At 43.9% G+C, this 15094-nt stretch overlaps 1 protein-coding gene across 1 annotated transcript in view; it reads left to right on the top strand.

Moving 5' to 3' along the window:
- LOC126263524 (sodium/hydrogen exchanger 9B2-like) overlaps positions 1-14827 on the top strand; it is a 147477-nt gene extending 132650 nt beyond the window's left edge. Inside the window, exons 9-11 of the mRNA XM_049960618.1 lie at positions 1099-1242; positions 8224-8325; positions 14435-14827. Coding sequence (XP_049816575.1) covers positions 1099-1242; positions 8224-8325; positions 14435-14827 — 639 coding nt within the window. The remainder of the gene's footprint in view (positions 1-1098; positions 1243-8223; positions 8326-14434) is intronic.
- The last annotated feature ends 267 nt before the right edge of the window (positions 14828-15094 follow it).

Raw genomic sequence — 15094 nt, 5'->3', positions numbered from 1 at the left:
AGTACAAACCTTCTACAAATTTCAATGCTGGACCATCAACAAGTGTCAGCGTGCGCACCATTCAACGAAACATCATTGATGTGGGCTTTCGGAGCCGAAGGCCCAGGCACAACACAAAGCATGGGCCCGTCAACACCGACACTGGACTGTTGACGACTGGAAGCATGTTGCCTGGTCGGGCCAATCTCGTTTCGAATTGTATCGAGCGACATGGACGTGTACGGGTATAGAGACAACGTCATGAATACATGGACTCTGTATGTCAGCAGGGGGACTCTGACACGTGACACATACGTAAGCATCCTTTGCATCCGTTCATGTCCATTGTACGTTTCGACGGACTTGGGCAATTCCAGCGGGACAATACGATACCCCATACCTCCAGAGTTCCCACAGAGTGGCTCCAGGAACACTCTTCAAAGTTTAAACACTTTCGCTGGCCACCAATCCCCCTAGATATGAAAATTATTGAGCACATATGGGATGCCTTGCAACGTGGTGTACAGAAGACATCTCCAGCTCCTCATGCCCTCTTGGATTTATTTACAGCTCTGTATAATTCAGCCCGCATCTCGTGGTCGTGCGGTAGCGTTCTCGCTTCCCACGCCCGGGTTCCCGGGTTCGATTCCCGGCGGGGTCGGGGATTTTCTCTGCCTCGTGATGGCTGGGTGTTGTGTGCTGTCCTTAGGTTAGTTAGGTTTAAGCAGTTCTAAGTTCTAGGGGACTTATGACCACAGCAGTTGAGTCCCATAGTGCTCAGAGCCATTTGAACCATTTTTTTGTATAATTCAGTGTCAGTTCCCTCCAGCACTACTTCAGACGTTAGTCGAGTCCATGACACGTCGTGTTTCCGCACTTCTGCGTGTTCGTGGTGACCCTACACGATATTAGGCAGGTGTACCATTTTCTTTGGCTCTTGAGTGTACAATACAACAATTAATTAGAAGCTGCTTTGGCCTTCGCATTACATTATCATTTCTAAAATGGGGAACGGACTTCATAAAAATATCCGAATAATGGAATCTGTGTATAACCTAATTTATCATAGTACCTTGTGGGCGCTTTGTTGTTAGCTCATCAGCTTTTTGTGCGTTTCAGAACCCAGTTGCTACAGCCTTTGAAATATTTTGGATAATATTCGAACCGGTGCTGTTTGGAATAACAGGTACCCAGATAAAATTTGAGGAATTAACGGGAAACCTCGTTTCACTGTGCGTTGCCTGTATCATCACAGCTATGGTGGTGAGTACATAATTCAGTCACATTTAGTATTTAAATGTCTATGTAGCAAAATAGTGACAAAATACTATTATATGGCCAGTATAAACAGGAGAAATCACACTGGAGACTCGACTACTTGATTTCGGAAGTACGAATGTCTTCAGCAATCGTCTGGGCTAACGAAAGAATAGGTTGGAGCAATAGAAACTTTGCAGGAATTACTTAAGCAAGTTTGCCAGGACATCGAGTCAAGAGGGATACTATAGGAAAATATGAGAGGAAAGTCAGCATTGGAAGCCAGCAACAAACATTACGCTCACATCTGACAGGTACAGAGTGCACAGTCAAAAAGTCAGAAACAAGAAAAAGTAAGACTGAAAACAAACCATAAAAGTAACTAATGGTGAAACACATATCTCCAGTCGCTATAGCTGATCCACCTAACCAGTTTTAAAACTGTTCAGAATCGTTGTTAGGAAACAATAGAGAATGACAGGCTGAATAAGAAAACAGAAAAAAGTATAGGTTGCGTAAAACCACTCAAAAAATGTCAAAAACCGTATTATGATGAGACAGGTAAAAAGGAACTGGAGGTTGTATCTGTATGTTGAGACAACAAAAAAAAGTTGCAAACCAAAATAGAGTATGATTTAACTATGACAATGCTTATTTTAAGAGAAAAAAGTTATAATAAAATCTCACATATCTATCATAATTACGCCTATGACAGTACTGCGAGAGAAAGCGATGCGTTGGTGAATTTACGGCTGATGTGGCGCCCACCATTCCCCCTCTTACGTCAGTCTTTTCATCCAGTGTCCTGAACTATATGTTGCGCATATCCCAGTCTTCCTGTTCCTCTACGAGTTTAGCCTGATGTGGCTCCTTCCATCAAGTGATATGTGTACTTAAGTTTGGTTGAAATCGGTCCAGTGGTTTAGGGGGAGATGAGGAACATACATACATTTTTATAATGTGCATGGATGAGAAGTCAGTCTATATTACTAAACCGCTAAAACGATCAATCACCCTATCCCAGTTGCAGGTTGTCTATGTAACAGACTCCACGCGCAACAAAAATTTGGTTTTCATTATTTAAAACAGTAATTGACTGAATATACTGTCATAACCGACTCGTTAAGAGATATAATCTTACGTTAAAGGGGCAACACAATGAGTCAAGTACTTAAGTCAGGAAGTGTGTACGTATACGACTTGGGGCAGTGTAAGTCACAGCGCGAAAATTCTCCGAAGTCTTTGAGAACAGTTTAACGACTTTCGTCAACAAAAACCTTTTCGAAGCTATTCCTCGCTGGCATCCTCCACAAAACAATGAAAGGAAAAAAACTGTCGTTTATTACATTTTTGCTGTTCAAGCACTAAAACCTCAACGTCAGGAATGACACTTTACTTTATTACTTCTTTTCTGTTAATTCCATTCGCAACCCTTGTTGAAGAGAGAATCCACAAATACACTACTGGCCATTAAAATTGCTACACCAGGAAGAAATGCGGATGATAAATGGGTATTCATTGGACAAATATATTATACTAGAACTGACATGTGATTACATTTTCACGAAATTTGGGTGTAAAGATCCTGAGAAATCAGTACCCAGAACAACCACCTCTGACCGTAATAACAGCCTTGATATGCCTGGGCATTGAGTCAAACAGAGCTTGGATGGCGTGTACAGGTACAGCTGCCCATGCAGCTACAGCACGAAATCACAGTTCATCAAGAGTAGTGACTGGCGTATTGTGACGAGCCAGTTGTTCGGTCACCATTGACCAGACGTTTTCAGTTGGTGAGAGATCTGGAGAATGTGCTGGCCAGGGCAACAGTCGAACATTTTCTGTATCCAGAAAGACCCATACAGGACCTGCAACATACGGTCGTGGATTATCCTGCTGAAATGTAGGGTTTCACAGGGATCGAATGAAGGGTAGAGCCACGGGTCGAAACACATCTGAAATGTAACGTCCACTGTTCAAAGTGCCGTCAATGCGAACAAGAGGTGACCGAGACGTGTAACCAATGGCACCCCATACCATCACGCCGGGTGATACGCCAGTATGGCGATGACGAATATACGCTTCCAATGTGCTTTCTCCACGATGTCGCCAGATACGGATGCGACCATCTTGTTGCTGTAAACAGAACCTGGATTCACCCGAAAAAATGACGTTTTGCCGTTCGTGCACACAGGTTCGTCGTTGAGTACACCATTGCAGGCGCTCCTGTCTGTGATGCAGCGTCAAGGTTAGCCGCAGCCTTGGTCTCCGAGCTGATAGTCCATGCTGCTGCAAACGTCGTCGAACTGTTCATGCAGATGGTTGTTGTCTTGCAAACGTCCCCATCTGTTGACTCAGGGATCGAGACGTGGCTGCACGATCCGCTACAGCCATGCGGATAAGATGCCTGTCATCTCGACTGCTAGTGATACGAGGCCGTTGGGATCCAGCACGGCGTTCCGTATTACCCTCCTGAACCCACCGATTCCACATTCTGCTAACAGTCATTGGATCTCGACCAACGCGAGCAGCAATGTCGCGATACGATAAACCGCAATCGCGATAGGCTACAATCCCACCTTTATCAAAGTCGGAAACGTGACGGTACGCATTTTTCCTCCTGACACGAGGCATCACAACAACGTTTCACCAGGCAACGCCCGTCAACTGCTGTTTGTATATGAGAAATCGGTTGGAAACTTTCCTCATGTCAGCACGTCGTAAGTGTCACCACCGGCGCCAACCTTGTGTGAATGCTCTGAAAAATAATCATTTGCATATCACAGCATCTCCTTCCTGTCGGTTAAATTTCGCGTCGGCAGCACGTCATCTTTGTGGTTTAGCAATTTTAATGGCCAGTAGTGTACTACTAAATGTACCTGTAAGTTATATAATTGTACGCCACATATGTCAGGATACATGACGTCATAAACATTCAGATATTTGAAAAACTAACTTTCCTTAAAATGAGGTGGAAATTATCAAGACCGCACTCATATAGTGTCTGAATTTATTCTGTGCAGGGGACTTCGACTTCTTAAAGAATCTGATGAGGAGGAGTTATTGGTACCCCCATGTTCCAGAATGCGGCGAGTGTCCCTCGTCCACTTACCCTTCCTCCTCCGTCCCATACCCTCTTGCTAGCGTCTGTGATCTGCAGTACTGTGCAGTGTAAATGTAATTTAACTCGGAAGCTTCATTAAGTCTAGTGTGTATTTTTTCCACTTGAAGTTGTGGTCTCTTTACTGTAATCTAATTACTGTGTTCCAGTAATTCCATTAACTGAATCGAGGACAGCTATGGGCTATGTCATATCGTGATAAGTACTGGGCCCCGTGGTTGTAATTAAAGTGCAGCTGCTCATAAGGGTCCAGTGTCGGCTGTAATTATCATATGGCAGACACGCTTATGCGTTAATGCGAAACCAATCTATGCTGAAAACAAATTAGTTCCACCTTTGGGCACCAGGTACGAATCTGGTGCTGTAGGGCATCTCGTCGACGTCTCCAGCGCTCTTACTGAACAAATTATGTAAGTGGCGGTTAAAAAGTCATCATTATGCGTTTCTCACTTGTTCGAACTTTTTTGCCCATGTTCCATTTGTAATCCATTACGTATCGAAATATTTCTATATGGCTTTCTTGCATTCGCAGCGCCAGGTTTGCACCTGATGGCCAAAACTGGAAATAATCTTTTCCAGCATAAATCGGTTCTGCATCACAATATGTACCACGTTTCGCTGCTGTATTCCTCTGTTATGCCAGTCCCACCTGGATATCTCCTTCCCCCCCCCCCCCCCCCCCCCCCCCGAAATTCTATAAGTCCCTCCAGATTCTCAAGCACCATGCACTCCGCCTCGCCTTCCGTATAGGCCTCCCCTCCCCCACATGGATCCTCTACGACCAGATTCCTTTCCCCCACCTGTTCCTGTTCCTCGAACATATCCATATACTCTACACTTCCCACCACCTTGATCCCCCTCATCCCCTGGTTGCTCCTCTCCAACCCCCGCCCTCTGCCACGCCTTCACTGTTGTGTCCCCCATACCCTTCATCTCTACACCCTTCATCTGCTTTCCCAAGGTGGCTTCCGTCAACTCCCTCTCCTGAATGATGCCCTCTGTCCCTCCATTCATCCCTCCTATCACATCTGATGCTCACCTCCCCCTCCTTTCCTCTGTGCTTCCCCTGGACTCCCTCTTCCCCCCCCCCCTTCCATCCTGATTTTTCCCCGTGTACCCTCTCTCTGTCTCCCTTCTCTCTCCTGAGTCCTTTCTGCTCTCCCCTCCACTGCCTTTCCCACTCCTTCTCGTGTCTGCCCAGCCCCCCCTTTTCTATGTCCCCTTCCACCATCGGCTCCCCCTTTTCTTTTCCTCTCCTCCCCCATCATAAGTCCGGGTCCTCCCCCTGACTCCCCCCCCCCCATCTGCCGCTGTGTCACCTGTATAGCCCGCATCTCGTGGTCGTGCGGTAGCGTTCTCGCTTCCCACGCCCGGGTTCCCGGGTTCGATTCCCGGCGGGGTCAGGGATTTTCTCTGCCTCGTGATGGCTGGGTGTTGTGTGCTGTCCTTAGGTTAGTTAGGTTTAAGTAGTTCTAAGTTCTAGGGGACTTATGACCACAGCAGTTGAGTCCCATAGTGCTCAGAGCCATTTGAACCATTTGTCACCTGTATAGTGCTGTTATAAGTGTGTGTTCAGTGTTGGGCATACCCTGTCAGTGTTGTGAACAGCCGCCATACTGTCACTAATTGTGTTTTTTATCTTGTGCGAACGGAAACCAGACTGTCGCCGTGTTTTTTAATTGTGCCTATTTACTTCTTCATCCGCATCGTCACCGCAGTGTTGTTATAGTTTAAATCCCACAACTTACCACCATTTTACAGTTTTTTTTACAATGTCAGCGTTTTATCACCTGTTTTTCTTGTTTGTTTCTATTCTCATTATCCTTTTTAACTTTTCTGTAGGCTGTGGAGCAGCATATTACGCTGCTACCCTCTTTGGGGTGGGGTGGGGGGGGGGGGGGGGGAATTGAAATCCAGTAAACAAAAAAAAAAGCTGCTGTATGAGAATGACAGCCGACAATGGACCTCCATGAGTAGCTACACTTTCATTGTAATCACCCAGTACATGTCTTGTGAAAATTCACTGAATGTCCTAAAGATAATATTTATTCATATTCTTGTAGCATCTGCATTTAGGTGAAAGTCACAGTAACTACTAGGAAAAAATACAAGCACTAACTTAGAAATAGAGACACACATGCAACAAAGAAGTCTCGGTAAGGAATCTATTGGTAATACATATTTTCTTCTTGTACGAGGGTGAGTTAAATGAAAACCTTCAATATTGTTTTAAATATTATTTATTGTGCAGAAGTGGTACAAAGCTGTATCGCTTTTCAACATAATCTCCCCCACGCTCAATGCAAGTCCTCCAGCGCTTACAAAGTGCATAAATTCCTTTAGAAAAAAATTCTTTTGGTAGTCCGCACAAGCACTCATGCACCGTGTTGCGTACCTCTTTATCAGAACGGAACTTCTTTCCTCCCATTGCGTCTTTGAGTGGTCCAGACATATGGAAATCATTTGGGGCAAGATTTGGTGAGTATGGTAGATGAGGAAGACACTCAAAATGCAGGTCTGTGATTGTTGCAACTATTGTACAGGCAGTGTGGGGCCTTGCATTGTCCTGTTGCAAAAGGACACCTGTGACAGCAATCCACGTCTCTTTGATTTAATTGGAGGCCGTAGATGATTTTTTAGGAGATCTGTGTATGATGCACTGGTGACAGTGGCCCCTCTAGGCATATAATGCTCCAAGATGACGCCTTTTTCATCGAAAAAGAGAGTCAGCATAACCTTCCTTACTGATGGTTCTGTTTGAAACTTCTTTGGTTTTGGTGAGGAGGAATGGCGCCATTCCTTGCTCGCTCTCTTCGTTTCCGGTTGGTGGAAGTGAACCCAGTTTTCGTCTCCAGTAAAGATTTTTGCAAGGAAGCCATCACTTCGTTCAAAGCGCCGAAGAAGTTTTTCACAAGCATCAACACGTCAACTGGGGCACATCGTGCACAATGTGGTGTGCTGACCCATGACTAATCTGTAAACATGCTGCAATGTCATTCAGTGTCACTCGGCGGTTTTCCTTCACTATGGCTTCAACTGTCGCAATGTTCTGTGGAGTCACAACTCGTTGTGTGTGACCTGGACGAGGAGCATCGTCCACTGAAGTTACAACATTTGCGAAATTCCTACTCCATTCGTAGATTTGCTGCTGTGACAAACATGCATCACCGTACTGAACCTTCATTCGTCGATGAATTTCAATAGGTTTCACACCTTCAATACGCAAAAATCGAATAACAGAACGCTGTTCTTCCCTGGTGGAGGTAGCAAGTGGGGCGGCCATCTTTATACTGATACTGTGACGGTATGTGTGCATCTGCACTATGCTGCCACCTACAGGACATTCTGCACGCTGTTTGTAGCACGCTTACCAACTTACAGGATAACGGAGCGAAATTTCGATTTGTTATTACAAATTTATGGTTTTCATTTGACTCACCCTCGTACGTTCATTCTATTTGATCCAGTGTGTGGCTAAAATTTTCTAGCTTAACAGCCACTGTGCCCATTTTTCTGTATGTCCATGGAAACCGTAACAAAATTAATATTTGATTGATGTCAGCATCTATGAAATTTTTTCTTTACGTTTTTAAGCTATGTGTGAAAATACTTCATGTTTTGGAAAGTGTAAGTTCTTAGATGGAGGTACGAACTAGTAATTCAAGTGTTCTGGAGTGTCTGTAGCAGTACGATGATGCAACAGGTTCATTATAAAAATTCGAATTGAATGAGTCTAAGCTTCTTATGTAAAGTGTTATGAAATATGACTGCATTAATAAATTTAATTTTGTTTCGGAATGAGTTCGTGAAAGCCGACCAGAAACAAATGACATCCTGTTTTAAAAGTATTTATTTCTGCTTGTTAGGTACGAATACTGGCAACAATGCTGTTGGGAATTGGCAGTAGATTAAACCTCAAGGAAAAAATTTTTGTGTCTTTATCCTGGATGGCGAAGGCTGCTGGTCAGGTATGTATATTACCAAAACTAATTTTGTGTGAGAACTGGCAGCAAAAGTTACATAAAACACAGTATGTTAACTATGTTAGAGGTAGAGTGTTTAAATCCACAAAACCCTCCAGTAGAACTTCTATTCTCAGTAGACTGTTCCGTCGATTCAGCACACCCTGTGAGTCTTCTTCACGCTCACTGAGGACAGCAATATCATCTGTAAATCTTATCATTGATATCTTCTGGCCCTGAATCTTCACCTCACTCTTGAATCTTCTTTTATTTCTGCCGTTACTTTTTCGGTGTACAGCCTGAACATTACGGATGAAAAATTCCATCCCTGTCTTAGGCCCTCCTGAATCCGAGAACTTCGGTCTTGGTCTTTCTTTCTTACTGTTCCCACTTGGTTCTTGTAGACATTAAATATTATCCGTCTTTCCCAGTAGGTTATTCCTGTTTCTCTCAGCATTTCAAAAATCTTGCACAATCTTACATTATCTAATGCTTTTCACAGGTCAGCAAATCCTACGAAGAAGTCTTGATTTTTGCACAAGTCTTGTTTCCATTCTTAACCGCGACGTCGAACCTGCCTCTCTGGTGCCCTTACCTTCCCCAAAACTAAACTGATCGTCATCTAACAGATCCTCAATTTTCTTTTACATTTTTCTATATATTAATCTTTTGAGCAGGTCAGATGCATGAGCAATGAAGCTCATTGTGCAACAATTCTCACACTCACATGCCCTTTGCTATCTTCGGGATTGTGGGGATGATACTTTTGCGAATGTCTGATGGTACAGGAGTTGCACAAAAATATGGAAACAGCGCGAGAACGAATGACTGCAATAAATGCAGATGCTAGCGAAGCCTGCAGGCGGTATTTTGACCGCGAATGAACACCTGTACGTTATCCTCAATACATTGCAAGAGTCAGTCGTTGTCGGAATATTGTTTTGTGAATCTGTGAGTGCGCTAAGTGAATTCGAACGTGGGGAAATTGTTGGTACTCTTATGTCGGGTGCTTCCATAACGACAGTAGCCGAAGGGATTGATGTTTCAAGAGGCACAGTATCAAAGATTTATATCGCATGCAGGGAAGGCGGATAGACATCAACCACTAAGGCCGTGTCCTACATGAGCGACAGAAGCGAGCGACAGCTTCAGGCGACAAAACACAACTGCAGGTGTAGTTACGGAAGTGTCCTACGTGAGCGACATCTGTCTCCCGCTGCAACTGGCGACGTTTGAATTCAAACGTGTTTGAATCTTGTCGCTGCAGCATGCGCGACACAGAGCGACAGCCACGTGCCTTCTTGGCAAAGCAATGGAGGGGACGCGACAGCAGCTGTGAATTACTTGACATCCGATTATTAGAAAAGTATTCGGTGAAAAAATTTGATTCTTCCGCAACCGATAGCTTGATATCCTTAAATGATAAAGGTCACAATTTATTTTCGTTATTCGTCATAGTTACTGCGCTGCACGAAATTAAGTACATGGGCACACGGAATTTTTTAGAATTTTCAGAGGTAAAATCGCATTGTGTAGAGTTTCCGTATAGTTCATATACGGCCATACATTATTGCATATGAAATGTAACCAATATATCTAAACTGTATTTAAAGTTGAGACCGGAATGCTATCTCTTTTCATTCTTGAGATATTGGTTGTTACATCCACAGACGGGTTGCTCGCGGCGCTCCCGAACCTTTCCTTCAGGAATCAAGTGGTCATAAAAATCGTCGTATTGCATAAAAGGTTCAAGGTAACCAAACGACGAATTTTGGAAATGACAGCACGCAGAAAGGACTATTTTATCATATGATTAACACTCGATACGTTTTTGTAAACGCGTGAGCAGAGCGAAAACAAGGCTCCCTATAATTTACACTATGAGGTTTTGTCCAAATTTTCGTAGCCAAACAAAGGGAGAGAAACCGATAAACGGGGTATCAAAGTGACCAGCATGAGGTCTACTTTGGCATGAAAATATTTAACTGCTTGAAAGTAATCAGGGTAATGAACGAATACTTAATTAATAAGCTGAGGAAAAATTGAAATATTTCACGAAAAACTGCTGTAAATGAAGTGTCAAAAATTTCTTCTGTTATTTTGCACATAAAAATATAAATTGCTGCAGTATTTAAATGTCAAAAAGGCTTCCTTCGAATCAAGTACGTTAGAAAGGCAATCAAGGAGTCAGTAAGATCATGCTTTCTGAATAAAACTTGAAATTCAAAAATGGAAGAACTCAGTCAAATATTTTATGAAATGATTTGTGTAAAAGAAATAAGTAGATCAGAGAAACGTTCTACGCGCCTTTGAATGATGCTCGAAATCATGAATAGAAAATGAGGTGCACCAAACATTTCCCTAATATTTTTTTTCATACTTTTAGACAAATCATTACACAAAACGTATAGTCGAATGCTCCTCTGCTCATTCACGTGTATTCGAAGAATTTGTCTGGTGATCTTCGTAGTTCATGATACTTATGAAATTCTCCATGGAGATTCCTCTCTATGTAAATTTCATGCACAGCATTCGTTTTCGGTTTGTTTTCTTAAGTAAACCTAATTCTGTAACTTACTCTACAGCGACAGTATTCTACAGGTTAAGGACGGCGTTTTATAGAAACAGCTGGTTGGCTCTAAGCAGCCATCTTGTAGCGCGTCATGGTCGCTCGCACGCAGGACACCCGTGTTTTTCGCCCGATGCTGCTGCTTGTGGCTGGAGTGTCGCGTATCCAGAGGTCGCTCACGTGGGACACAGCCTAAGTCACAACGCGGACTAAATTGTGAGTTGGGTGATCGTGGAGGAGGTCACTGAAGAGGATTCCGACAAAAAAAAAATAATAGGACGACAGCTGCAAATGTCAGTGTAGAACTGAATGTCACTCTCCTGAACACTGTCAGCACCAAAACAACGTGAAGGGAGCTCCATAGGTTGGGAACTGGAGGGCGAGCTGGAATTCCAAAACTACTAATCAGTGATGCCAGTAACAGGAAAAAGTAGTGCTGAAGTAATAAAATGTGGAGTATGGAGCAATGGAAGAATGACATTTGGTCGGATGAGCCTTGTTTCACGTTGTTTCCAACATCTGGCTGAGCTTACATCTTAAGAGTGAAACATGGCGAGCGTTCGGTGATGATTTGGGCAATCATGATATTCCATGAATCCCTTGTTTACTCTTCAAGGTCGCTCTACTGCCGTAGATTATGTGACCATTTTGGCTGATCAGATTCATCCCATGGTACAGTGTTTGTTCCACAGTGTTGATGTTCTCTTCCAAGACGACAACACCACAGTTCACCCAACTCATCATCGAGGACTGGTTTCATGACCACGAGAATGAATTTTTGCATCTCTCCCGGCCACCACACTCGCCAGATCTCACTGTTATTGAACCTTTGGGGTCTACCTCGGAGCGAACGGCGCGTGATCACTTTCTACCTCCAGCATCGTTACGTGAACTAGTCACTCTTTTGCAGGAAGAATGGTATAAGATACCCTTGAAAACCGCACAGGACAGGTATTTATCCATTCTCGGATGACAAAAATCTGTTTTGAATGCCTACACTGTATTAAACGTGCTAATACTTTGTGATTAACTTCTCATGGTTGGGATTCACAGTCATACAATATTTCTTAAAAGACATCATAGTAGTCGTTGACTGTATAAAATATTTATTATTACGATTGCAATTTCGGCCATATGGCCATTTTCAAGTAACAGTGCAAAAGTTACCTAAACACAAAAAATATGAAAGTGAAGCACAGGGTGTATATACACAATTAAGCAAACATTTCATTAAGATAGTAGCGCACTTATAAAAGTTGGTGAGAAATGTACATTACTTACATTATGTCAGAATATAAGACTAACTGACATGAGTACACGTCGTCGTCAGAATGCAGCCTTTTGACTGTGAGAGTCCCACAAGATCCGATGAGTACGACACTTATTACATACTAATATGTTGTTAAATATGTACTGAAATGTCAATGTTACCATCGTTCTAATAATCTATCACACATACAAGCTCAGGTGCACTGACAACATGTGGGGCTAAGTCCGATGGAGCGAAAATACATTTACTAAAGGTACTACCTGTGCATGTAGCAAGATAGTGCACACCAAGGATACAACTTATAAGTTTTTATCTTAAAGTCTTTTCACCTGTCGACATCATACAGCTTTCTAAATAGTGCTATGATTGTAAGCGCAGTAGGATAGGATGGGAATATTTATTTATAACATAACATAATTTTTTTCCTTTATTGTCATTTAAACACCTTTACATAAGGTGGGCTAGCAGCAGCATACTACGCTGCTCTTCAGCCACAGGTTTGACAATGAAAATACAACGAAGACACATAAGATACTGAACAAAGTGGCGGGCAAAAAACAGTAGACACAGAAACAAAAAACGTGAAGCAGTTCACACTCGACGAAAAACACACTAAAAAAACTGTCGGCACAGTGCACAAACACTGACGTCGTAGACGATACAGGTGAATGAAGGAGCGTGACGGCGAAGAGCACTGAACCACAAACACGATGGCACACACACGAGAAACTGATGGCGATGATCTCTGGCGCGCAAATGTCAACGTGCGTGAGTCCGGGGACCTGACGAGAGGGGAAGAAGGGGGTGGGGGGGGGGGGTGGGGGGGGGGAGAGCGGAGAACAAAGATGCCAATGTCAGAGGATGGTAGGAGGAATGGAGGTATGGGGCAGGGAGAGCCCGGGGGAGGAGTGGGGAGAAAGGGAGGAGGGAGGGAAGGGGCAGAGAAGGGAGAGAGGGTGCCCATAGGAACAAACACAGGAAGAGGGAGGGAGGATCAAAGTTGGTAGGAGGGGTAGATGGAGGGGAGGAGGGCATCATCAGGAAGGGGGAGCTGGCGGAAGCCACCTTGGGAGAGGGTATGGTGAGTGGAGAGATGGAGAGCAGGTGGGACGTGGAAATATAGGCGCGGCAGCAGACGGGGGCGGGAGAGAATGGGAGAGACCAGCGGGTGAGGAGGATCGAGATTATGGGAGGTTAGAGGATCCGTATCCGTTCGAGGAAAAGGAGGAGGCAGGGGAACGGAATAAGGTCATACAGGATCTGTGTGGGGGAGGGGAGACGGATGCGATAAGCGAGGTGAAGAGCATGGCGTTCTAGGATCTGAAAGGATCTGAAAGGATCTGTAAAAAGTAGGGGGAGCGGAGATCCAGGCAGGGTGGGCGTAGCAAAGGATAGGGAGAATGAGGGATTTATAGGTATGGAGGATGGTGGAGGGGTCCTGGCCCCATGTACGGCCGGAAAGGAGCTTGAGGAGACAGAGTCGGGAGCCTGCCTTGGCTTGGATTGTCTGGAGGTGGGGGGTCCAGGAAAGGCGACGGTCGAGGGTGACGCCAAGGTACTTAAGGGTGGGGGTGAGGGCGATAGGACAGCGATATCTGGTGATATAGAAATCGAGGAGGCGGAAGGAAGAGGTGGTTTTGCCTACAATGATCCTTGGTGTGCACTATCTTTGCTGCGTGCACAGGCAGTATCTTTAGTAAATATATTTTCGCTCCAACGGACTTAGCTCCACATGTTGTCAGTTCACCTGAGCTTGTATGTGTGATAGATTATTAGAACGATGGTAACATTGACATTTCAGTACATATTTAACAACATATTACGAGGTATTAAGTGTCGTACTCATCGGATCTTGTGGGACTCTCACAGTCAAAAGGCTGCATTTTGATGACGACTAATATTTTGTGTTTTTTGTGCTTCTGTATTTTTGTCCAACCCCTGTACGCCTCCAGACCGCAGAGTCTACACATTAACTTGAACAGTCCCTTGGTTGCCACTTCACCTTCGATTTCAGAAATTGCAACGGAGTTCTGCCTTACTTGATCACAATTCCATATTTATAGTGAACGAATGGAGACTTGAAAGTTTTTATCAGTTTGTTGCCTGTGAATGTGCCTGTGAAGTATCTATCATTTCGCTGCAGTTAAGGTATTGTCAATCCTCATTTTTGTTAATTGATAAAACCACTCATTTTGTTCAGTGTAGATCACGGCATTATTTTTTCTGCTTGTTTTAAAAAGATTAAAGTTGAATATGCTTTTTATTTCCTCCCACAGGCCGCACTGTGTTCACAAGCACTTCTCAAGGCAAAGGGTCCCGGAGGCTCAGAGGAGGAAGTTCGCTACGGGAAGTTAACTGAGCTCTTGTGCGTGCTGTCCATCGTAATTGCGGCACCACTGTGTGCCATCAGCATCATCGTCTCTGGCCCACACCTTCTGAAGAAGATGGACACACCACCTCCAGAAACCTGGAGTAAGAGTGCACGGCCTTCAGTAATGATTATGTCAATAGCTGAAAATGAAGAGGCACCACGTCCAGAAACTTGGAGTAAAAGTGCTAGGCCGTCAATAATGATTGTGCCTATAGCTGAAAATCAGGAAGAGCAACAAGAGGACGGGAAAGTTAGGAAGAGGGTGTCAATAGACAGCAATGCCACATCTGTGACCTAGAGGTGGATCATATACACAAACTAGAGAGAGAGAGAGAGAGAGAGAGAGAGAGAGAGAGGGATGATATGCCTCTTAGAAGTAACAACCGTTCTGGTGGAAAAAGTTCTGTTTCTATCGCACATTCAAATATCACTGGAAAACCTTTTTACTTCTGTGGATATTAAAATTCGTAAAGTAAATCTAAAATGTGATATGTACAGCAATTTTAGTTATCAGTGTTAACTAGTAATTTCTTTAGGTTTTGTAATGAAGCTGTATGTATTTGTT

This window comes from Schistocerca nitens, chromosome 6 (genome assembly GCF_023898315.1).
Source record: "Schistocerca nitens isolate TAMUIC-IGC-003100 chromosome 6, iqSchNite1.1, whole genome shotgun sequence".
Classification (NCBI taxonomy): Eukaryota; Metazoa; Arthropoda; class Insecta; order Orthoptera; family Acrididae; genus Schistocerca; species Schistocerca nitens.
The sequence above is the reverse complement of the archived record's forward strand: the minus strand, read 5'-3'. Positions and strand labels throughout refer to the sequence as shown.